Here is a 27,570-nt window from a genome sequence, read left to right on the forward strand (position 1 = left end):
CATTGTGACTTGGATGGAGAGTTGTCTCATTGGCACTCATACCACATCTTCTTATTTATACTTACCTGAACGCTGTTCACTCTGAATTTGAAGTGAATTATTTTCTCATCATTACGTTAGAATACTTTAGAGTTATCAAGCAACAATCCTGCTTGGAGTTAGACTTTTAAGAGAGTGTTGCATCTCTTGGTTCAATAGCTAAATCATTGGCTTGTTTGGCAGATATTCAACTGTTTTGGTCAGTTGTTATACATGTATTTTTTTATTTCAATGGTAATTGTATTTGTTCTTTTATGTATGTAAATTCGTGTTCGTTAATTCATTTATGTATTCTGATAATTAAATATATATTTTTTTATTCTTTTATATCAAACCCAGTAAATGGTTTGTTTTTATATAAAAAAAATTATAGTAATTATATATAATATTGTGGAATTTGAAAATGACAAATTACGTCTATTTGGCTGATCATTAGACTATTAGTGTACACTTCCCTGAATTCGTAACTGTGTACACTCTCCATATTAAAGTGAATAATTTTTAAATCTTAAATCCTCCCCCCCCCCCCCCCCCCCCCCCCATTTCCACTTAATATATATTATACACTAGATATCTAGTTTTTGTGGACAACAATTGAACATGTTTTTTTTTTCAATAATTTCAATAATCCTTGTATATGTTTATTATTTATATGTTATTTCAAGTATAATAATTGTTTTATGTATTTAGCCAAATAAATATATATTATGTTATTCTTTTATATGAAGCCCAGTAATTCTGACAAACAAGCATTAATGTGCATTAATGTGCATTTGACCTACATGAATGTTAAAGTGTGTGCTAATTACTTGCAGTTAACTATGCATTTGGGTTTTTTCAACCAATAATTGACTGCCATAAAATATGAAATGAAAGTAATGTATAGGTGTTGAGCTTTATAAAATGAAACCAGATGTAATGTGAGATATTGCTCATTAAACATACCCCAGCTCAATGTTGTTGAATAAATATGAAAAAAATTGATATATGTGCAAGAAATAAAAAAAATATTTGTCTTTTGCAAAAAGGAAGTAGAATATCAAAATATCTTTAAAAGAGAGGCGATAGATACCAAAGGAATATTCAAAAGTCAAAAATAAATGACCAAGCCATGGCAAAAAAATAAAAAGACTAAAAGACAAACATAAGTATGCAAAACAGAATAAAAAAAAACTAAACACTGAGTAAAATGAACCCCACCAAAAACTGGGGATGATCTCAGGTGCTTCGAAAGAGTAAGCAGATCTTGCACCACATGTTGCACCTGTCATGTTGCTCATGTAAGTAAAAATCTGGTGAGAAGTGTAATTAGGTAGGTCACTTTTGGAGAAAGGGATGATGGGACGAATGGAACATATCTGTCCTCATCCGTGAAACAGATATTCCGTAACGGCCAACCAACTCGTGATGGCATCCATTACATCTTCTAAGGGTTGATTTCAACTTCACCACCTGCAACTCTTGGTTTAATAGCTTTCTTGTGAGCAGCACCCCTCTATCAAGAAATCATGATAGGAAACGCAGGCCTTGAAAAATTGTTTCAACTAAGAGATATATACTCCATATGCAGGCGCTGCTGGAATGTTGCTACATAGAAATGGAAAGTTCACAATTGGGAAGCCAAAATCATCTCTTTTGTCAAATAGGTTTGTTCTCAACTGACCCATCACACAGTATGGCATAACCAGATGAATCTTGCTTTCATATATCAAGAAGCTATTGCTTGTGGATGCATTGAAAAATATGGCACAAAAATCACAAATGTGCATCCTATTCTCCATAGTGACATAAACTGAATTTAACCTATGACAGATATTTACTTGCATTGAGTAACAGGACAGGTTCAACAATTTTACCCTCAGTTTTGATGGGGAGGTGTTGATCAATCTGAAGTTTTCTGTGCAGTGTTTCATGGACTATTGTTTGTCTCTAAGGCCATGGTGTTACCATTTTTTTATTGAACTTATGGTTTTTAATATTCTCCTTGATAAGCTTAAAGCAACAAGGAGTAAACATCAAAGAAACTTAAAGCATGTCACATGGTATAGCATAACTAGATGAAGCAATGTCATTTATCAACATGATTGCTTGGTCATAGCAAAATGACCCCTGCGGCTGTGAAAGAAATATACAACAGGAACATTGTCTACATTTTAAAGTGTATTGCAATCATTTTAATATGTTCCTTTTGATTCAAAAGGCGTCATTGTGTTACGATAGTAGAAAATATAGTCAAAGTCCCATAACTCCCTCAAAATTGGTCAAATCATTATTACAGTACAATATGGTCAATTGCAAATGATGACAAACAATTCTGCCATGTATGAGAGCTTTCTGTCAAGTGGTCTCAGGGGAGTTGAGTTTACAAGGTGTTATTATGGTATGTTAGTCGAAAATATGGGAAAAGTCTCATAACTACCATAAAAATAATTAAATTGAATTGCGTCAGAGAAATTCCGTTTTCGAGGCTTCATTGTTACAATACTCCCAAAAATGGTTGAAGTCCCATAACACCTGTTAAAATTATTGAATCGAAATGGCGGTACAACATGGTCACCAACAAAGGGTGGCAAACAATTCTACCATGTATGAAGGTTTTCTATTAAATAATTTCAGAGGAGTTGCGTTCACAGAGTGTCATTGATAAGATACGTTAAAATGGTCCAAGTCCCATAACTCCTGTTAATATTGTCAAATAAAAATGATGGTGTAGTATGGTTAAGAGAATATGAAGACAAATAATTCTACCAAGTATACAAGCTCTCTGTCAAATGTTCTAAAGAATTGATATTGTTCAGCTGGACGGATGGACAGAGATCATTACCATGTCCCCCTCGGCAACCATATGGAACATAAAGCTTTGAAATTGTGTATGACTTTTAAAATATTTTTAATTTTTTGCAAACAAAAGAACAAAATTAAAGAACTTTAGCATGCCATAGGGTATGGCATAACCAGATGAATCTTGGACATCTTGGTGCCATGTATCAAGAAAGGTAAAATATATCAACTGTAACACAAAATAGCAATTGTTGAAATACAGCTGATGATAAAATAGTCTTTTCATGTTAAACGTTTAGGTATCTCATCTAGAAAATAAAAAATAGATTTGAGTTTTTTTTATATAACTTATTCTTGTAGTTGTTGCTATAGAAATGTATTACATACAGACAGACACATAGAATGAGAAAAACTAGTTTTCCCCTCCTATGGAACAGGAGTAAAACAAACTGCTTAACATTATACAATAACAGTAGAGGTAGTAGTAAAGACATCCATCTTTGTTCTATTGACCAATCTCGTATAGTAAACTTCCTCAAAAAATGACCTAACACACACTGAAAAGGTAAAGACATATCAACTGAAACACAACAAAGCATTTCTAGAAATAAAGGTGTCAGAGAAATAAGAAATATTTTCTTCATGTTATAACTCACATATTAAGTACAACTGCTAGGAAAGAAAAGCTTTAGTATAATTTTTTGTATCAAAAGAACAAGCAAATATAACTTTCATTCAATAAAAGCACATGCTTATTTAGGGGTACACAAATAAGTCAATATGTAATAAACTACAGTATGCTATATGTTTTTAAAAATGTTAACAGTTTAACTGTATTTGCATAAAACTAATGGGACTTGACAAACTACATTTAATTGTTTTCTGTGTAGTGTCTTTAGACTGTTATTTGTCCTTTTGTTCTTTTCTTCTTAGCCATGGTGTTGTTTTAATTTTAACTTTTGGCATTTGATTGTCCCATGACATCTTTTACTTCTTTTTTTTTACAATTTATTTATATATTGACAATAACATGACAATGCTTACTGTTGCACCAATTGTCATGAAAAAAACACAAATCTGATACAGATTTCATTCTGTTTGAATGAAGAGTTATAACTCTTAAACAGAACCATAAATGATAATAATTCATATCTTCTGAAAATTAATCAACTGTAAACAAAAACTATAACATAATTTATCATCGACACCATCAATCATGGTTGTTAAAAATGGTTCGTTTAGATCTATAAAGAGGTTAAACTCCTAACTATCCTACTGTCTGTCGATACATTTATTTTTGGCATTGCACTAGTCATGTCTTCTTTGACTGTCCATGACGTTAAAATACTAAATCCCTGGGATGTGTTTTAGTTGATTTTAGTCTCTGATGCATGATTTTTTATTATTAATTGTTTTGGCTTTTAACTAGTTGTCAGTAACTGCGAGTACTCTCAAATCGTACTTTCTTGTTTATTTGACCTGTTGATACTAATTGTATTGCTTTTTTGTTATTTAATGTTATTCAGGGTTATATCTGGTCTATATACCAGCTTTTATAAGTGTTTGGTATAACTATAAATTTTCACTTCGTACCATGAACATCAAAATTATTTATTTTGTAATAATATTTCCTTTCTCTATTGGTACTGTACACGTATACCTGACAACAAAATTATTTTCATTTACCTGTGTTTAAAGTTATTGCAAATGGATGGTATTTTTGTTCGAGCATATTGTTTTTCTTTAATTGTTTAACATTTCTTACCGATATAACATGTTACTTTTATTATTCTTCCCTTAGTTTATTTATTTTGTATTCAAAATTATTTATTTTGTACAAATATTTCCTTTCTCTATTGGTACAGTACAGGTATACCTAACAACAAAATTATTTTCATTTACCTGTGTTTAAAGTTATTGCAAATGGATGGTATTTTTGTTCGAGCATATTGTTTTTCTTTAATTGTTTAACATTTCTTACCGATAACATGTTACTTTTATCATTCTTCCCTTAGTTTATTTATTTTGTATTTACATTGTGTCATAGGTCAAATTTATTTGTTCAGTGTATGTTCAATGGTGTTAATATGTACTTTGATTGAGCTGGGAACATTATATCTAATGGGAAATGAATCTGATACGCTTTTCAGTATAAAATTGATAAAATCTCGGACTCCCCGAGACTTCCCAAGATTTACGGATTTTGGTAGCGTCTGACTGAAAAACTATCAGAACTGCTCAACAAATAAACCACATAACTCTAATTGTAAATAAATACAAGTTTTATCATTTAGTAGATTTATTTTGTCATATAAAATTACCAAAATAAGTTTGATTTATTTGATGTGAAGTGTTTTATAATAGTTTGGAATTTGTAAATCATCGCGGCAATGGCCGCCATTTTTTTATTACCTGGTTTGCATTCTGCACAATTCTGTGATGAAATGCTTGCGATTTTAACAAATTTGAAGTGACAGAATACAAGTTTTATACACTAGCATCACTATAAAACTAGTTTGAATGACATTTTATTGATAATATCAGAAATTATTAGGATAATAGCGAGTCCGTTTTTAACACATGTCCGTTTCTGTATCGTATCTTTATTAACTATGGCACGACGATAAAATCGACTACAATCAGGTAGTGTCAAGTCCCGTCAATATATATGTTCCTGGATTGAGTTAAGCTATTTCAGTTGAAATTTTATAGTGTGTCTTTCTATGTTGTGATGTTACACTATTGTTTCAGAAAAAGGGTGAAGGTTTGGTACCATTAAAACGTTTAAACCCGCTGCATTTGTTTGCACCTGTCCTAAGTCAGGAATCTGATGTTCAGTAGTTGTCGTTTGTTGATGTGGTTCGTAAGTGTTTCTCGTTTCTCGTTTTTTATATAGATTAGACCGTTGGTTTTCCCGTTTGAATGGTTTAAACTAGTTATTTTTTTGGGCCCTTTATAGCTTACTGTTCGGTGTGAGCCAAGGCTCCATGTTGACGACCGTACTGTGACCTATAATGGTTTACTTTTATAAATTTTTACTTGGATGGAGAGTTGTCTCATTGGCACTCATACCACATCTTCTTATATCTATTGTTTGTCGTTTTTTAATATTTGTTCTGAACTTAAAAGAAATATTATAACTTTAAGCTGTTTTAGAATTGATTATATTTGGGCGAGGGGATCAGACGGCAAATTGATGGATGATGATTATTTTAGAAATATAGCCTGAACAATTAGAGATACAAATCAAGTAAAATTTCATGTATGGCGGGATTAAAATTGTCTTTGTATGTATATCGTACTACTACAAGTGTCTTGTAAAAGAATTAGGAATAAATGAGCACTCAGGTAATCCTACACACAATAACATATCATTTGACAAGAATGAGATTTTGGCGAATCATAAGTCCTTCATTGCTTCAATGAACATTACATTGAACAGCAAATCTGAGGACTTACCTAGTTTGGATTGGATACCTAAGCTTTACAAAACTCCGTACAGACAACGGTACATAGCCGGCTCATCTGCATTTTCTAAAGGAATTGTCCATTAGATTGACAAATAGTCTGTCCGCAGTGAAAGAGAGTCTTCAGAATACTGTTAAACTGTTTACTCGTGTAATGGTAGTAACCATATGTGGATTCTAAAAATAAACTCTAAAGAACTTCTGAATAATTTTAAATCTCAAACTTTCTCTGAAATTAATTCTATCAAAAGTTTTGATTTTTCAACCCTGTATATCACCATTCCCCATGTGAAATTGAAAAATCGTCTAAAAGAAATAATCCACAATGCTTTTCAATATAAAAATGGAAGCATACGCTATATTACTTTGGAATACCATACGGCATATTTTGTTAATAATGAACAAAAAGGTAAAACATGCTACACAAAGGAACAAGTGATCAGTATGATTATTGCCAACATATTTGTTGAATTTGGAGGTAAACTGCGCATTTCCTTGCCAACCTCTTCTTATTTTCATATGAGTCGGAGTTCCTTCAGACACTTGTCAAAAACAAGAAGATAAAAGAAGACAGATCATTTAATTTCACATTCACACATTCAGATATATTGTTGATGCTCTTTCCATTAACAATTCAAACTTTTCTGATTGGGTTCCATTAATTTATCCTCCTGAACTAGAAATTAAAGAAACAACAGACACGGCTTCCTCAGTCTCATTTTTAGACTTATACCTCGAATTTGACCTAAGCGGTCATTTCAGTGGAAAATAAAATTTTATGCGACTGTCATACTAGTGAGAGGTTTAGCTAGCTAGTCTGGCAAGAATTGTACCCGTGAGAGCGCTAACGAGGCCATTTTCTATAAATTTAATATGTCCAAGGGTCATAACTTTTTTTTAAAAAGTCGATCGTCCACCATTATTGAACTTGTCCGAGATATTGCTGATATTGACCTATAGAATAAGTTTTATAAAAATCTGGCAAGATTTGTGCCCGTGAGAGCGCTAACGAGGCCATTTTCCATAAATTCATTATTTCAAAGGGGCATTACTCTTTTGAAAAAAGTCTATCGGCCACCATTATAGAACTTTGTGTTTTCAATTCGTTAGATGTGTTTGATATTTTGATTTTGGCATTTTATAAAGGACTTTCCGTTTTGAATTTCCCCTGGAGTTCTGTTTTTTTTTTTTTTTTTGTTATTTTACTTTTTTTGGTAATGGGGCTATAGAGGCCCCAGACTGGCCTACAGAAAGTGCACTGTTGACAAATTATATGCACATATTTTCCCTTCGTTGACAGCAGAAAGCAAGGAATCCTGTACTCCTCTAGTAGCATGCATGCCTGTAGAAATATTAATGAGACAAGGAGGGTTTGGCATCTATATATCAGAGGAATCAGTCATGGTTTGGTTCAAATGGTTAACTATTGCTTGTACTTGTTCCTCATCTCGCTTCAAAGATGTTTGTTTGATTTGTTGTGCAATTGCATAGAGTTGCTGGTCAAATAGGTAATCCTGTCCAGCATCATTAAACATGTCAAGACACTACTTCGAGGAAGTATACACTGTGGCCATATCATTCGGTTTAGCATCTATAATTGGCGCGCTTTTTAGACAAAATGACAGTTGTACCCTGTCCAAAAAGGAATCTTTTGTTCAGTTGCATGCAATTCTATTGGAACTTTATAATATCCCTTGACAAATGTCTGGAAAACCCATACCTGGTCAACATCATTACTCTCATAATGATCACATAGTTGAAGTTTTTCAAAAGCATCCGATCGTCGTGATGGTTCTGATTTACATTTTGGTTTAGTGTAAGGAGTCGCATCGCATCGGTCAATGATGCTGTTGTATCATATATAGCCAAAGATCGCTCAATTCCCCGCTTGATTCGTTCCGAACCATAGTCATACACGCCAGCTGATCTAGTTTGAAATATAGCCCTAGCAAAAAGTTAAATAACAAAAATACAGAACTCCAAGAGAATGTAACGTGTGTTTCCATCTAATGTCTCGGCGTTTATGTCAATATTATCGGAACCCTCTTGAATCCACCGACCTCCTACTGAAATGGGTCGAATATCTCCTAGGATGTATCGATCGCCACTGCTACGACGGATTCCATGGTTTGCAACACTGATAAGGTATCTGCGCAATTCAGTGTATGTAACGCAAAAAAAATCAAACTTTAAAGTAAATTTGGATTTTATTAGATAAATACTTACCATCATAAATTCTGAGTATACCCCAACTGCGTCATAAGGTCAGATGGAATATCCCCGACTAAAAATAAACGTACTATCACTGGTTACTGGTCTGGACATATACCCATGTGTACCCATATTCTCCCATTCAATTTCCTTTAGACAGAAACGTAAGGAAAGGGGATGAAGGGGAGGCGGGTGGGACCTATAATTTATGATGGTAATATTGAGCAATAAACAACACTATGAGAAAGAGTAATGGCATATCATAAAATTAGTAGTATCCAGTCTGTAATAATAGGTAGGATCTTGTATTTCATTATATGCCTGCCAGGAAGACAAAGTTACTGCAGAAATCCAGATCAGTCCTACTATTAGTAACTTTGGAATATAGAACTTTACAAATCTTTTGTCAGGCTGAAAATAAAACCACAAAACCATTAAAGATGACACATCAATATGTAGACTGTAAGCATGTACTAAATTATCTTTTGGTTAAATTTACTTGCAAACTTTCTTCAGATGTAACAAAGTAGTTTTTTGCTGTCTTAAGATTTATTTACATACATAAGATTCGATATTGTTTGTTTTATATTTCATTTTTGTATTTAAATTACATAGGATGATTGGGGTATACAAAATTATCTGTAGCATATGTTTCTTAGGTAAGATATATCCACAAATGAGAGGTGTTTGGGATGTATTAATCCACAACCCCATCCTGTTGGGGCTGAGGGTGTGTGGTCATCTTCTAAAAATAGATAAGAATCAAAGCAAAGCTGAAGTCAATATAATTTTATTGAGATTATTGGACAGTCCATAAACTGCCTATTGGATGGATTTCTTTTTATTATATCAAAATATTCAACTGAAAATGTCTTGAAACAAGACAGCAAAATTTTATTTTTTACTTTGAATATGAAATACATTTTTTGAATCATTTGTCATTGGTTTATGCACATTCTGTTTCAACACTCAAGAACAGTTAAATGTTATTGCTCTTGATTTTGTATTGTATGGAGAGAAGAATAGAATTTTTAATATCTTTAAAATATTTTACAATTGTTAACCATTTTACTGACTGACATAATATAGTTTACAATTTTTCAAAATGTTCTCCACTGATAAGTTAACATCATAGTACAATATAATCATCAATCTGTTGTTCTTTGTCAGAAAGTATATATAAACAAATATATAAATATAATTTTACCTGTCTGACATAATGATATATACACAACCAGAATAATAACAGACCACAAAGAAAAGAGGCTTGGAACAAGGCATCAAACATTCCAGGTACCCAGCTGTTAACTAGGAATGTCAGCGGAAATATTGGATCTAAAAACCTAAAACATTCCAAATACAACAAAGAAAGGCATAAAACATTCCTGGTACCCAGCTGTTAACTAGGAATGTCAGTGGAAATATTGGATCTGAAAAATAAAATTTTGAATACAACAAAAAGGGGATGTATCATTTCTCACAAAATAATAATCATAATATTGTAACGAAATGCGGGTCCCCTGAAATGGAACTTGTTTCCCATAAAATTGTGTGATGTTGTTTAAATCTTACCAATAATTGACTTTTCTTATTATATATTTCTTGTATAACTATGTTTAAACATTGATAACTCTAAAACTTTTTATTATTCTTGCCTATGTTTTTACATAGGAACACCTGTGCATTGTGTACTTAAAATGACGTACAATGACGTCATTACCTATTTTGGTAATCACCAGTTCCGGTTTTGGTAATTTAGGTATTTTCCGAAATGGTAAATGGTAAACCAAAATGGTAAATGTTAAACCAAATCGGAAAATTGGTTTGCCTAAGTATAAATACGGCGGAGAATACAGATAAGTCTTTAGCACGATTTTATCCTGGGCAAGTAACACTCGCTAATTCCAAGCTATTTTGATATACGTACAGATACCATGTACCATACCAAGTAGTAACCAGACAGCCAACACTATTACAATGTCCGAGGAGACGACGTCCGTATAATGTGGGTTTGTTAATTCCTTTCCAAGTTACATTTAGAGAATAACTTCTCGAGAGAAACTTTATCTTTTGGCATTGAATTTGATTTACCATTTGCCGATTACCAAACTACCTTTAGTAAACTTTCTGGGTATATTTTTCCGCTATTCATTTTCTTTAATTCACGATAGAAGGTTAATAAAGTATTTATCTGTTAGACTAGAATATTGTTAAGTTATTTAATATTTATATGTATTGTTTATATTTAATGCATCTTAAAGTTAATATAAGTTGATTTTTATTTAACGAGTCTGTTATTCTTACAAACATCGAGAGTTACCATTCAAAAACCTATACTCCAATCTACCCTTTTATATCAGAGTCATTACCTTACCAGAGGAACCAAACCTTACCAGTGTGTATTCAGAATACCAGAGTACCACATAGTACCACGATACCAGAGTCCACGCTACCAAATAAGAGTCACCAGATATAACTTTTATTTTTTATATACTCGTTCATTCTAACATAACACATTCTTATAGCAACGCACTAAGGGATAAATATTTATAGTTTACACTAAGGCCCGACCGCTCGGTTTTCGTTACAGTGGTGGCAGCGTACCTACATTTTTATATTCTAACAATAAGTGTCATTATATTCAAGATAAGGCATAAATAAAAATAAGTAAAATGGATAGCGCGGAAAATAAATTTGAAACACCTAGGTTAACTGCCCAGGGTAGACCAGTGTTCCCCCGATCTCGGTCCTGTGAAATTTTCCATGATCTGACGCCGACCGGAGAGATAGGCAAAAGAGTGAACCAAGATCAATGTCCCTCACAAGAGAATACGAATAGATACGAAAAGGATGGTATACATCATGCTGACAATAGGCCATTGTCAGGGGATCTATCACCATCAAGGAAAGTGGCCATTGACCAAGCGAAAAACCCGGAAGTTTCAAATAGGGCAACGGTTGTGCATTTGGAAAAAAATGCAGCGCGTACGGTAAAACAGAATTTTGGTGAAGAGTCAAGGACTCTTTTGGACCATTGCCGCCAGAGGGTCTAGGTATTGGTTTTGGAGTCAGAAAGCAAGGTATTCTGCTGAGGGAGACTCCGGGAATACAAGACGAGTCGCGACGTCTTGTGAATCCGATGCCCGACGGGGTAGATGGGATTCGGGACATTTACCTAGGACTTTGGACCGGGGCGTACCCCATAATCAGGGGCAACGTACCAAGCATTACCTTTGACGTCCCGCGGACGATTCAGAGTGGGGGTTAACGGGACCGACCAAGAACACCGTACTGATGAAATGACCAGTAATTCAAATTATGCTGGCATTAGCAATGAACAAAATTTTGAGCGTGATTATGATTTAAACTTACAAAATACAAACTATTACAAAAAGAAACCAGCACTTTATGATGGTGAAAGTAATTGGGAAGACTATTTAGTTCAGTTTGAATTAATTGCAGCAATTAACAAATGGTCCGACATAGAGAAAGCTTTAGAACTAGCAACTAGCTTAAGAGGTACCGCCCAAAGTATTTTAACCGATTTAAGACCAGAGATGCGGACCAATTTTATACAACTGACAGCCGCCTTAGCGTCTCGTTTTCAACCAGAAAACCAAGCAGAAATGTACAGGGCGCAAATGAAAAATAAAATACGCGGACGCACGGAACAAATGCCTGTGTTAGGCCAAGACATAAAACGTCTAGTAAGATTAGCGTATCCATCAGCTCCGATAGAGATTAAAGAACAATTAGCATGCGATTGTTTTATTGATTCCCTAAATGATGTTGACATGGAATGGGCTATTTTCCAGGCCAAAGCAAAAAGTATTGATAACGCTATTCAAGTAGCTCTTGAATATGAAGCCTTCCAAAATAGCAGACGTAAACACGGCACTATAAGCTAGTTTGTGCTGTAAATGAAAATGATAATTTTGATCTAAATAGGGAAATTTATTTTTCTGAACAAGTTGATAACATTTCAGGTCGTATTGCAAAAATAGAAAATAAAAGAAAAAAATAAGAATACTTTTTCTTGTTACCATTGTGGGGATTCCGGTAATCAAAAGGGAATGTCCCCTATTGAATAACCGATCCCAAAGTTTCGAAGGTAGCAGAACTAACATCTTAATTCCAAGAAAAGTGGCAGACCAAATGTCTGGTCGGGGAAACTATTAGTGGCTGAAACTGAGGACCAAGTTTCAGCCGAAACTAAATATGATTTTGAAGAATCCAATAATTTTGAGAAATTGAGTCAGATAAATATATTCTGAAAGTATATATGTACATAATGTAATTGTCAGTGTTATGGCATGAAATTGAATTGTTTGATTGATACCGGGTCCACCGTTAGTGTCCTTAACTCATCCATGTATAATATCATGTCTAAGAGTGTAACGCCAGTGTTGTCCAATGCACGTAGTGGTTTAAGCATGGCAAATGGAAGTGTAGTTATGCCGCTGGGGACTGCTGTATTACCAACGCAGTCGGATAAAAAAAATTGTGTATCACCGTCTAATTGTTGCAGACATAGATATACTTGTACCAAGGATTATTGAGTTTGATTTTTAAAGATAATATTCCATATATATTGTATAAGGGAAAGAGTATTTTTTTTCAAATTGACGTTTAATTTATTTCAGATTTTTATTAATTTTGCTTACATTTATTGAATGTTTAAATATGTAACTTATTTTCAGGAAATTCAATTGTACAATTGTCTTTTATGAACATTCGTCCCGCTGAGAATATTTGGTGGTGCTCTATAAACAATCGTCAAAATACACAGAATAAGTTCTGATGTAAGAACATTCATCACGCGAAGAAGATGTGTTAGTGCTTTATGAACATTCGTCAGGTGAAAAAGTTATATATGTCGGTGCTCTATAAACTAAAACATTCGTCAAAATAAACAGAACTTGTGTTTTATGAACAATCATTATGAGAAGAAGCGATGTTGGTGCTATATGAACATTTACAAGACTAAAGGATCATAAAAAACAGTGCGAAATTCAAGCTTTGCGTGAAGACGTATATGAACAATGAACATTCTAAAGATTAATTAAATTTAATTAAATATTGTTTTATATGTTGAATATGTATGTAATAGAATATTTTAATGAACGATATTGAAGAACTTGTTTTAAATTTTAGGAAATGCCTTTTCATGTTTGGGGACAAACATTATTTTTCAAAGATGGGGAGAGTGTAACGAAATGTGGGTCCCCTGAAATGGAACTTGTTTCCCCTAAAATTGTGAGATGTTGTTTAAATCTTACCAATAATTGACTTTTCTTATTATATATTTCTTGTATAACTATGTTTAAACATTGATAACTCTAAAACGTTTTGTTATTCTTGCCTATGTTTTTGCATAGGAACACCTGTGCATTGTGTACTTAAAATGACGTACAATGACGTCATTACCTATTTTGGTAATCACCAGTTCCGGTTTTGGTAATTTAGGTATTTTCCGAAATGGTAAATGGTAAACCAAAATGGTAAATGGTAAACCAAATCGGTAAATTGGTTTGCCTAAGTATAAATACGGCGGAGAATACAGATAAGTCTTTAGCACGATTTTATCCTGGGCAAGTAACACTCGCTAATTCCAAGCTATTTTGATATACGTACAGATACCATGTACCATACCAAGTAGTAACCAGACAGCCAACACTATTACAATGTCCGAGGAGACGACGTCCGTATAATGTGGGTTTGTTAATTCCTTTCCAAGTTACATTTAGAGAATAACTTCTCGAGAGAAACTATATCTTTTGGCATTGAATTTGATTTACCATTTGCCGATTACCAAACTACCATTAGTAAACTTTCTGGGTATATTTTTCCGCTATCCATTTTCTTTAATTCACGATAGAAGGTTAATAAAGTATTTATCTGTTAGACTAGAATATTGTTAAGTTATTTAATATTTATATGTATTGTTTATATTTAATGCATCTTAAAGTTAATATAAGTTGATTTTTATTTAACGAGTCTGTTATTCTTACAAACATCGAGAGTTACTATTCAAAAACCTATACTCCAATCTACCCTTTTATATCAGAGTCATTACCTTACCAGAGGAACCAAACCTTACCAGTGTGTATTCAGAATACCAGAGTACCACATAGTACCACGATACCAGAGTCCACGCTACCAAATAAGAGTCACCAGATATAACTTTTATTTTTTATATACTCGTTCATTCTAACATAACACATTCTTATATCAACGCACTAAGGGATAAATATCTATAGTTTACACTAAGGCCCGACCGCTCGGTTTTCGTTACAGTGGTGGCAGCGTACCTACATTTTTATATTCTAACAATAAGTGTAATTATATTCAAGATAAGGCATAAATAAAAATAAGTAAAATGGATAGCGCGGAAAATAAATTTGAAACACCTAGGTTAACTGCCCAGGGTAGACCAGTGTTCCCCCGATCTCGGTCCTGTGAAATTTTCCATGATCTGACGCCGACCGGAGAAATAGGCAAAAGAGTGAACCAAGATCAATGTCCCTCACAAGAGAATACGAATAGATACGAAAAGGATGGTATACATCATGCTGACAATAGGCCATTGTCAGGGGATCTATCACCATCAAGGAAAGTGGCCATTGACCAAGCGAAAAACCCGGAAGTTTCAAATAGGGCAACGGTTGTGCATTTGGAAAAAAATGCAGCGCGTACGGTAAAACAGAATTTTGGTGAAGAGTCAAGGACTCTTTTGGACCATGCTGCCAGAGGGTCTAGGTATTGGTTTTGGAGTCAGAAAGCAAGGGATTCTGCTGAGGGAGACTCCGGGAATACAAGACGAGTCGCGACGTCTTGTGAATCCGATGCCCGACGGGGTAGATGGGATTCGGGACATTTACCTAGGACTTTGGACCGGGGCGTACCCCATAATCAGGGGCAACGTACCAAGCATTACCTTTGACGTCCCGCGGACGATTCAGAGTGGTGGTTAACGGGACCGACCAAGAACACCGTACTGATGAAATGACCAGTAATTCAAATTATGCTGGCATTAGCAATGAACAAAATTTTGAGCGTGATTATGATTTAAACTTACAAAATACAAACTATTACAAAAAGAAACCAGCACTTTATGATGGTGAAAGTAATTGGGAAGACTATTTAGTTCGGTTTGAATTAATTGCAGCAATTAACAAATGGTCCGACATAGAGAAAGCTTTAGAACTAGCAACTAGCTTAAGAGGTACCGCCCAAAGTATTTTAACCGATTTAAGACCAGAGATGCGGACCAATTTTATACAACTGACAGCCGCCTTAGCGTCTCGTTTTCAACCAGAAAACCAAGCAAAAATGTACAGGGCGCAAATGAAAAATAAAATACGCGGACGCACGGAACAAATGCCTGTGTTAGGCCAAGACATAAAACGTCTAGTAAGATTAGCGTATCCATCAGCTCCGATAGAGATTAAAGAACAATTAGCATGCGATTGTTTTATTGATTCCCTAAATGATGTTGACATGGAATGGGCTATTTTCCAGGCCAAAGCAAAAAGTATTGATAACGCTATTCAAGTAGCTCTTGAATATGAAGCCTTCCAAAATAGCAGACGTAAACACGGCACTATAAGCTAGTTTGTGCTGTAAATGAAAATGATAATTTTGATCTAAATAAGGAAATTTATTTTTCTGAACAAGTTGATGACATTTCAGGTCGTATTGCAAAAATAGAAAATAATAGAAAAAAATAAGAATACTTTTTCTTGTTACCATTGTGGGGATTCCGGTAATCAAAAGGGAATGTCCCCTATTGAATAACCGATCCAAAAGGTTCGAAGGTAGCAGAACTAACATCTTAATTCCAAGAAAAGTGGCAGACCAAATGTCTGGTCGGGGAAACTATTAGTGGCTGAAACTGAGGACCAAGTTTCAGCCGAAACTAAATATGATTTTGAAGAATCCAATAATTTTGAGAAATTGAGTCAGATAAATATATTCTGAAAGTATATATGTACATGTTGTAATTGTCAGTGTTATGGCATGAAATTGAATTGTTTGATTGATACCGGGTCCACCGTTAGTGTCCTTAACTCATCCATGTATAATATCATGTCTAAGAGTGTAACGCCAGTGTTGTCCAATGCACGTAGTGGTTTAAGCATGGCAAATGGAAGTGTAGTTATGCCGCTGGGGACTGCTGTATTACCAACGCAGTCGGATAAAAAAAATTGTGTATCACCGTCTAATTGTTGCAGACATAGATATACTTGTACCAAGGATTATTGAGTTTGATTTTTAAAGATAATATTCCATATATATTGTATAAGGGAAAGAGTATTTTTTTCAAATTGACGTTTAATTTATTTCAGATTTTTATTAATTTTGCTTACATTTATTGAATGTTTAAATATGTAACTTATTTTCAGAAAATTCAATTGTACAATTGTCTTTTATGAACATTCGTCCCGCTGAGAATATTTGGTGGTGCCCTATACACATTCGTCAAAATACACAGAATAAGTTCTGATGTAAGAACATTCATCACGCGAAGAAGATGTGTTAGTGCTTTATGAACATTCGTCAAGTGAAAAAGATATATATGTCGGTGCTCTATAAACTAAAACATTCGTCAAAATAAACAGAACTTGTGTTTTATGAACAATCGTTATGAGAAGAAGCGATGTTGGTGCTATATGAACATTTACAAGACTAAAGGATCATAAAAAACAGTGCGAAATTCAAGCTTTGCGTGAAGACGTATATGAACAATGAACATTCTAAAGATTAATTAAATTTAATTAAATATTGTTTTATATGTTGAATATGTATGTAATAGAATATTTTAATGAACGATATTGAAGAACTTGTTTTAAATTTTAGGAAATGCCTATTCATGTTTGGGGACAAATATTATTTTTCAAAGGTGGGGAGAGTGTAACGAAATGTGGGTCCCCTGAAATGGAACTTGTTTCCCCTAAAATTGTGAGATGTTGTTTAAATCTTACCAATAATTGACTTTTCTTATTATATATTTCTTGTATAACTATGTTTAAACATTGATAACTCTAAAACTTTTTGTTATTCTTGTCTATGTTTTTGCATAGGAACACCTGTGCATTGTGTACTTAAAATGACGTACAATGACGTCTTTACCTATTTTGGTAATCACCAGTTCCGGTTTTGGTAATTTAGGTATTTTCCGAAATGGTAAATGGTAAACCAAAATGGTAAATGGTAAACCAAATCGGTAAATTGGTTTGCCTAAGTATAAATACGGCGGAGAATACAGATAAGTCTTTAGCACGATTTTATCCTGGGCAAGTAACACTCGCTAATTCCAAGCTATTTTGATATACGTACAGATACCATGTACCATACCAAGTAGTAACCAGACAGCCAACACTATTAAAATGTCCGAGGAGACGACGTCCGTATAATATGGGTTTGTTAATTCCTTTCCAAGTTACATTTAGAGAATAACTTCTCGAGAGAAACTATCTCTTTTGGCATTGAATTTGATTTACCATTTGCCGATTACCAAACTACCATTAGTAAACTTTCTGGGTATATTTTTCCGCTATCCATTTTCTTTAATTCACGATAGAAGGTTAATAAAGTATTTATCTGTTAGACTAGAATATTGTTAAGTTATTTAATATTTATATGTATTGTTTATATTTAATGCATCTTAAAGTTAATATAAGTTGATTTTTATTTAACGAGTCTGTTATTCTTACAAACATCGAGAGTTACTATTCAAAAACCTATACTCCAATCTACCCTTTTATATCAGAGTCATTACCTTACCAGAGGAACCAAACCTTACCAGTGTGTATTCAGAATACCAGAGTACCACATAGTACCACGATACCAGAGTCCACGCTACCAAATAAGAGTCACCAGATATAACTTTTATTTTTTATATACTCGTTCATTCTAACATAACACATTCTTATAGCAACGCACTAAGGGATAAATATTTATAGTTTACACTAAGGCCCGACCGCTCGGTTTTCGTTACAATATCATTGAGGAATTTTTGAAAAAATTGTTCATCTTATTTCCCTAGGAACTATCATTTGATATGAGTTAAAGCTTGTCTGAATGCTGTTCACTTTTAAGAGAGTATCAGAACTATTGGTTCAATAGCTAAATCATTGGTTAGTTTGGCAGATATTAAACTGTTGTGGGCTGTGTTATACTTGTAATTTTTATTGCAATAATTTCAATACACCTTATCGCTATTTATTCCTATCCGGATAAGTTCTAAATTTACACAACTTTCAAACCCAGTTGAAGCTATCTGGGGCCTTGTTTAAACAATGTATTGTGCATAAAACTTTTCATAGAGACATTTTTAAACCATCGTAAACACATCAAACAAAGCATTTTCAATGACTTTGATTTGTCTTTTAAACATTGCTTCTTAAACTATCAACACTTCAAAATGTCCACTTCCAAACCTTTTCCTCCCTCTGCTCATTACTGATAACCTTTGTTTTTGCTCCACTTGACCTCAACAGGAAATTGTCTAAGTAACTGGGTTTTTTTCCGGATTGGACTTAATAGCGATAAGGTGTATAGTACTTGTATTTATTCTTTTTATGTATTTAATGTCTTGTATATTTATTCTTTTATGTGTTCAGATATATAAATATATATTATATATTATAAGGGGATACCCAGTAATTCTGACAAACAAGCATTAACATGCATTAATGTGCATTTGACCTTCATGTATATTAAGAATGTGTCAGTTACTTGCAGTAAATTATGAGTTTTTTAAACCAATAATTGGCTGCCAAAAAGTATGAAATGTTAAAGTAAAGGTGTTGAGCCCAAAAATATAAAACCAGATGTAATGCGAGATATTGCTCATTTAGTATACCCTAGCTCAATGATGTTAACTAAATGTAATAAATATTGATATATGATCAAGATATTTTAAAATAATATTTGTCTTTTGCAAACTAGAAGTAGAGTATCTGTAAAAGAGAAGCAAAAGATACCAAATGAATATTAAAAGTCACAGTAAAAAATAAATTTACAACGCTATGGCAAAAGAAGAAAAGACTAAAAGGAAACCATATGTATTCAAAGCACAACATAGAAAACCAAAGATTGAGCAACAAAAACCCCCTCCTCCCAAAAAAAGGGGGTCGAACTAAGGACCTCAAGAAGGGTAAGCAGGTCCTGCTCCATATGTGGCACTTGTATTGCTCCTGTATGTACAAACCTGGTGATAAGTGTAATTTGGTAGGTCAGATTGGAGAAAAAGGAGAATGGGATTCATGTTACGACATTTGGAACATATCTGTCATGATTTTTGATACAACTATTCAATAACGGTCAACCATCTTATGCTTGCGTCTGTAAAATTTTCAAAAAGATGATTTCAACTTCACCACTTGGAGTTCTTGGTTTAATAGCTTCCTTGTGAGCAGCAACCTTCTATCAAGGAATTCATAAAAGGAAATGAAGCCCTGGAATATCTTATAAACTGGGAGATATATACTCCATATGCAGGCGCTGCTGGAATGTTGCTACATAGAAATGGAAACTTCACAATTCGGAGCTGAAGTCATTTCTTATCGTAAGTCAAGATATGTAAACAAATCACACAGTTTGGCATAACCAGATGAATCTTGTTGCCATATACGTATCAAGAAACAATGGCTTTTAGATAGCTATAAGAAGATGTGGTATGAGTGCCAATAAGACAACTCTCCATCCAAGTCACAATTTATAAAAGTAAACCATTATAGGTCAAAGCACGGCCTTCTACACGGAGATGCATTGATAATTGTGACAAAAATTAAAAAAATGTGCATGATATAAATATGCATCCTCTTCTCCATTGTGACACAAAACTAAATGTATCCTATTACAGATTGTTACACACAATGAGTAACAGGATAGGTGCAACTAGTGGAGCAAGAATGGCTCACCCTTTATGAGCACCAGATTTTAACCTTAGTTTTGATGAGGGGAGGGGGGTGGTGTTCCTCAATCTGAAGTTTTCTGTGCAATGTTTCATGGACTATTGTTTGTCTGTTTTTTTGGATTTTTTTTACTTTTTTAGGTTTTTGATTGCCTCCTTGATATCTTCTCCCCCTCTTTTTAAAGATAAAAGCTTTATGCAGCAAGAAAAATTAAAGCATGTCACATGTTATGGCTTAACTAGATGAAGAAGTGTCATTTATCAACAAAATTACTTGGTCATAGCAAAATAACCCCTGCGGCTGTGAAAGAAATGTACAACAGGAACATTGATAACATTATAAAGTGTACTGCAAGCTTTTTGATTTGTTCCTTTTATTCGAAAGGCAGAAAAGATGGTTATTTTGGTACATGGTAAAATAGTAAAAAAAAAGTCAAAGTCCCATAACTCACTCAAAATTGGTCCAATCAAAATTACAGTACAAGATGGTCAATTCCAAATGATGGCAAACAATTCTGCCAAGTATGAGAGCTTTTTGTCTAATGGTCTCAGGGGAGTTGAGTTTACAAGGTATCATTGAGGTATGTTAATTGAAAATATGGTAAAAGTCCTGTAACCCCAATAAAAATGATAAAATCGAATTAATGGTATAATAAGGTCAATATCATATGGTAGCTAACAATCTTGTCACCTAGGAGATCTTTATGATGAATGGTGTCAGAGGAATTTCGTTTACAAGGGGACATTGTTTCAATACTTCAAAAAATGGTTGCAGTCAAATAACACCTGTAAAAATTATTGAATCAAAATGGCGGTACAATATGGTCTACACAGGATGGCAAACTATTCTACCAATATGAAAGTTTTCTGTTCAACAGTTTCAGAGGAGTTGTGTTCACAAAGTTTCATTGTTAAATCCTTTTTTTAATGGGCAAAGTTCCAAATCTCCTGTTAAAATTGTCAAATAAAAATGATAGTACAGAATGATCTAGAGAATATGAGGACAAATAATTCTATCAAGTATGCAAGCTCTCTGTCAAAAGGTCTCTGAGAATTGACGTCTTTCAGATGAATGGGTGGACAGAGACCATCACCAAATGTCCCTGGACGACCATAGGTGACAAAAAGCTTTGACTTGTGCATGACATTTTAAAAATTAATTTTTTTCTGCTAACAGGAGAATAATCTTGAAATAACTTTAGCATGTCACATGGTATGACATAACCATATGAAGCTTGGTGCCATATATCAAGAAAGGTAAAAAAATATCAACTGTAACATAAAATAGGCATTTGTAGAAATGCAGGTGATGATAAAATAGTTTTTTCATGACAGACACATAGAAGGAAAACCAGTATCCACCTCCTTGAGAACAGGGGAATAACAAACAGCTTACCATTATACAATAATAGTGGAGTTAGTAGTAAAGACATCCATCTTTGTTCTATTGACCAATCTCGTATAGTAAACTTCTTCAAAGAATTACCAAACACACACTGAAAAGGTAAAACACATCATCTGAAACACAACAAAGCATTTATAAAAATACAGGAGTCAGAGAAGTAACAAAATAGTCTCTTCATGTTATAATTCACATATTAAGTTTAACTGCTAGGAAAGAAAAAGCTTTGAGATTATTTTTTTGTTCCACAAGAACAAGCACATGTATCTTGCATTCAATAAAAGCACTTGATTTTTTAGGGGTTCACATACAAAATATATGTCAAAAAACTATAGAATGCAATATGGTTTTGAAAATGTTTACAGTTTAACTGCATTTGCATAAAACTAATGAGACTTTACAATCATCATTTATTGCGAACCAAATAAAACTTTTCCACAGAGTCATCTCCTCTTGGTATTTAAACCTTTGTCAGTTCAAAATATTTAGCATTGTTCCTATTGAAATTTGCATTTTTTGTTTTGTATTTTTTAAGTTATAGAATACATTTAAGAAGGCCTTCATTTAAATATTGTCTTTTTCCAGTTTTTATTTGTCAAACACACAAAACAACAAATTTCAATAGAAACAATGTTGAAAATTTTGTCAGAAATCAACTTTTAATGTTTGAATCAGTGTTTACATTGAACAGATTGAAAATATATTATTCATATTGAATAAATACAACATCACATACAGTTTTGTGAGTTGAAACATGTATTTTCATCTACTTAGAAGATATTTTTTTACTCAGGTAAATTAATCAATGAATGATGGATTTCTCTTAGAAGAAATTTAAAGTTCCCGGTGATTAAACTACACAGAAAACAATAGCTATTGTATTTATTCAATGGGACAACAGAACTGACAAAAGCTTAAATACCTTGACCAAGAGGAGATGACTCTGTGGAAAAGTTTCATTTGGTTCACAATAATTGTTTTCTGTGTATTGTTTTTGGACTGTTGTCTGTCTTTTTGTCTTTTTTTCTTGGCCGTGATGTTGTTTTAATTTTGACTTATGGTATTTGATTGGCCCATGGTATCTTTTACCCCTCTTTTTGTTTTTAAACTTTATTTGTTTATTGACAATAACATCAATACTTACTGTTGCTACAAATGTCATGAATAAAAACACAAATCTGATCCAGATTTCAATCTGTGTGAATGAAGAGTTATAACACTGAAACTGAAAAATAAAACCATAAATTATGATTCTCCATATCTTCTGAAAATTAATTAACTGTAAATGAACACTATAACATAACTGAATTTTAGAAGATACGTATTTTAAAATTTGATGGGTGATGATTATTTTTGAATGATAGCCCGAACAATTATAGGGAAAATCATGTCAAGTTTCATGTATGGCAGGATTAAATAAAAAACCTTTTGACCCCATCCCACATTTATTTCTGGATCAGTCCTAATTCGACCAGTGAAATCAACAAAATGCAGTAATTAGCAATCAATTTGTAGTATTCTATTATTATAAATACTACAATCATTAACGAAATACTCAAATAAAATGCAATGTCTTTGAATTTAAACTTAGTGTTCTGTAATCCATTGAAATGGATTGTTATCATATAGTTATTGTAATCTAAGTATTAGACCTGGGGTCAATTACATGCCAAAGTATATATTACATTTCAATTACATTGATGTTTACATTGATTTTCAAATGTAATTAATAACATTACAATTACATTGCCAATGTAATTAATTTCTTTTCAATTACTTTTGTCCAAAGAAATGTAAGAGCTATATTATATAAGATTAAATCATAAAAATGAAAACAGGCTAGAATGAAACTTTTAACAGTGAACAGATTTTAACATATAAATATGATGGTTTAAAAGATAAATTGATTTTGGCATTTTAATCAAGGGACATTCTTGTAAAATTAGTTAAGTGAAAGGAAATATCCTGAGGCTAAGATTATTGTTAATTGTTAGAACAACATATTTACAAATTATATGTCAATTATGTCAATAAATTGTTATTGTTTATAATTTTTAAATTTTTTATGCAAAAAAATAAAATAATTAATTAATTAAATACAAATAAGGATTATATTACTTGCTATAATGATTAATGAAGTTTTATTATTAAGGAATGTTACATTTTTTCAACACATTAAAATGTTTATAAAGTATTAAAAGAAATCAAAGTACCAAGTGTATGATGTGTGATTGCATCAGAAAAGCCCAAAATGTATTTTAAAATTTTCCAGAAAATATCTAAGTGTAATTGAAAGTAATTGAAATGTTATTCATAATTACATGGCAAAAAGGCAATGTAATTAATTACTTTCAATTTCATGTAATTAAAAATATGCTCAATTACACATAACATTGAATTACTTTTAAATTTGTAATTAATTACAGCTAATTACAATTACATTTTTTAATTACCCCAGGTCTGCTAAGTATCCAAGATGTAATAAGATCAGGTCATCACAATGCTGAAATTATCTTAATAAATTTGCATTAATGGGTAAACATCCAGATTGGACTTATTAGTAAAGGTTATCTTACCAATGTTGTAATTAGATGTTTGAATATAGTTTACACTGGCACTAATATCGATTTTGTCATCAGCAAATTAAAACATAACTAAATTTGTATTCTTTTCAAACGGGATGTATAAAGACATACCCACTTTCATTTTGATCTATAAAGAGGTTAAACTCCTAACCATCCTACTGTCTGTCGATACATTTATTTTTGGCATTGCACAAGTCGTGTCTTCTTTGACTGTCCATGACGTTAAAATACTAAATCCCTGGGATGTGTTTTGGTTGATTTTAGTCTCTGATGCATGATTTTTTTATTATCAATTGTTTTGGCTTTTAACTAGCTGTCAGTAACTGCGAGTACTCTCAAATCGTACTTTCTTGTTTATTTGACCTGTTGATACAAATTGTAATGCTTTTCTGTTATTTAATGTTATTCAGGGTTATATCTGGTCTATATACCAGCTTTGATAAGTGTTCGGTATTACTATAAATTTTTCTTCGTACTATGAACATCAAAATTTTTTATTTTGTAAAAATATTTCCTTTCGCTATTGGAACTGTACACGTATACCTAACAACAAAATTATTTTCATTTACCTGTGTTTAAAGTAATTGCAAATGACTGATATTTTTGTTCGAACATATTGTTTTTCTTAAATTGTTTAACATTTCATACCGATATAACATGTTAATTTTATTATTCTTCCCTTAGTTTATTTTTTTTGTATTTACATTGTATCATGGGTTATTTGTTCAGTGTATGGTATCAATATGTACTTTGATTGAGTTAAGCTATTTCAGTTGATATTTTATAGTGTGTCTTTCTATGTTGTGATGTTACACTATTGTTTCAGAAAAAGGGTGAAGGTTTGGTACTATTAAAACGTTTAAACCCGCTGCATTTGTTTGCACCTGTCCTAAGTCAGGAATCTGATGTTCAGTAGTTGTCGTTTGTTGATGTGGTTCATAAGTGTTTCTCGTTTCTCGTTTTTTATATAGATTAGACAGTTGGTTTTCCCGTTTGAATGGTTTTACACTAGTAATTGTTGGGGCCCTTTATAGCTTGCTGTTCGGTGTGAGCCAAGGCTCCGTGTTGAAGACCGTACTTTGATCTATAATGGTTTACTTTTATAAATTTTGACTTGGATGGAGAGTTGTCTCATTGGCACTCATACCACATCTTCTTATATCTATGGAATTGATTAAGAAGATTGAATGTAACAAGGTTGATGTTAGTGGGCTTACACATATACATAAAAATCATATAAAGTATAAAAGACATAAAAAAAAACATATTTAATTTGAAATAACCAAAATAGAATTTAAAATTTCTTAAAGAAGGCTTAAAAAAAGGTAAAGTAAAATGGAATTTTTTTTAACTACCACATGGAAACAGGCACTTCTCTTTCAAGTCTGATCGATTCTCCCTGTCAGTTTCCAAAAAAGGATGTCTTCAATTGTGCTTAATAAAAAATAAAGAAGATACAATGGATAAGCATATTCTGTTCGTTAAAAAGAAACATTAAGCCAAGAGGGCAAATTGCACCTTTTTAACCAATATCTATTTTATTTAAACTTTTGTTTATAATTAAAATTCTTTTATTAGACCATATAATTAGTGAGTTCAAGTCACCACCTACTAACCTTGAATGGTGCATAAAACACAACCATCAATTACAAGCATACAGTGGATATAAACGAAATAAATGTATACTGTTCTGGAATTCAATTGTATGATAAAGAATCTGAAAATTATCCATAATTTACAAAATAAGGCAGATTCAAACTAATTTTTAGTGTAATTTCATGGATGCTACTGAATTTCTAGGAAGACAAATAATTCTTGTCCAATCATGATTAACATTCATATTTACTTGATAATTTGAAAACAACTGTACAATTTCATGCGTCCAAGGCACTTTTCAGGATTTACCTTAACCAGGACGGCTCAATGCTAAATATTTGAAAGCCATATGACCAAAAAGGACCTAAAATAATAGCCAAAACCTTCTAAGGTCAACTTTGACTGAGGGAGTTGAACCCTTATTTTCTTAAGAAGATATTTATTAAAACAGATGAAATCAACCAAAATAGAAAAAAAAGGACAAATCGAATGTTATAATTTTCTTTCGAAATACGTAAATGCCAATATAAACACGAGTGCACACTCTGAAATGTCTCGCCTGCTTTCTCAATCATTCCATACACCAAATATAGTTGACCTATTGCTTATAGTATTTGAAAAACAGAGTAAAACACAAAAACCAAATATTGACCAATGAACAATGAAATTGAGGTCAAGTTCAGATGATACCGGCTAGACCGACATGGGCATGTTACAATAATTCCATAGACGAAATAAAGTTGACATATTGGTTATAGTACTTGAAAAACAGACCAAAATACATAACTTAACATTGACCAATGAACCATGAAAGTAAGGTCAAGGTTAAGATGAAACCTGCAAGTCTGACATGTACCTCTTACAATCATTCCATACACCACATATGGAAGACCTACTGCTTATGGTATCTGAGAAACGGACCTAATCACATAACTTTAACCTTGATCACTGATCCATGAAATGAGGTAGAGGTCAGGTGAACCCTGTGTGACAGGCATTTATACGTTGCAAGAAACCCATATACCAAATATATATCCAAATACTCATAATAACCAAGAAATGAACATGACAAAAAAAATGTTTTTTTTCAAGCAATCACTGAATCATGAAAATGAGGTCAAGGACAATGGACATAAGACAGGCGGAAACTTAGTAACATAAGGTATTTGCATACAACGCATTAAGCATCCAGGTCTTCTACCTTCTGAAATATAAAGCTTTAAACAAATAGTTTACGCTGATGCCGCCGGATAGTAATCTCTATGTCTCGCATTCTGTAACTTTCGTCGCTAGCGAGACAAAAATAACAACAAAGCGTTCTCATTGCAAAAATAAAAAAAAAATAACATACAACAAAGGAAAAAACAAAAAATAAAGGAAAAAAAGGAAGAAATGGAATGAAACTTAAAGGTACATATATGAACTCCGAATGTTAACCATACAAGTCATTTAAACCATGAGGCTACCAACTTACATTAAAACTCCAAACTGCATTGAGGCAATTCGGTTCCAAGTTACAGCAAGTAAAAATTGCTCAAAATTTCTGAATCAATTTCATTTCTTTATTGA

At 32.8% G+C, this 27,570-nt stretch overlaps 1 protein-coding gene across 1 annotated transcript in view; it reads right to left on the minus strand.

The window, feature by feature from the left end:
* The window catches only part of LOC127726020 (transmembrane protein 181-like), a 65,666-nt gene extending 39,618 nt beyond the window's left edge, over positions 1-26,048 (minus strand). The window contains exons 1-5 of the mRNA XM_052233315.1: positions 26,022-26,048; positions 22,965-23,123; positions 21,815-21,914; positions 9,706-9,833; positions 8,763-8,909 (exon numbers count right to left, since the gene is read on the minus strand). Coding sequence (XP_052089275.1) covers positions 8,763-8,909; positions 9,706-9,833; positions 21,815-21,914; positions 22,965-23,123; positions 26,022-26,048 — 561 coding nt within the window. The remainder of the gene's footprint in view (positions 1-8,762; positions 8,910-9,705; positions 9,834-21,814; positions 21,915-22,964; positions 23,124-26,021) is intronic.
* Positions 26,049-27,570: the final 1,522 nt, after the last annotated feature.

Source organism: Mytilus californianus, unplaced genomic scaffold (assembly GCF_021869535.1).
Source record: "Mytilus californianus isolate M0D057914Y unplaced genomic scaffold, xbMytCali1.0.p SCAF_15, whole genome shotgun sequence".
NCBI lineage: Eukaryota > Metazoa > Mollusca > Bivalvia > Mytilida > Mytilidae > Mytilus > Mytilus californianus.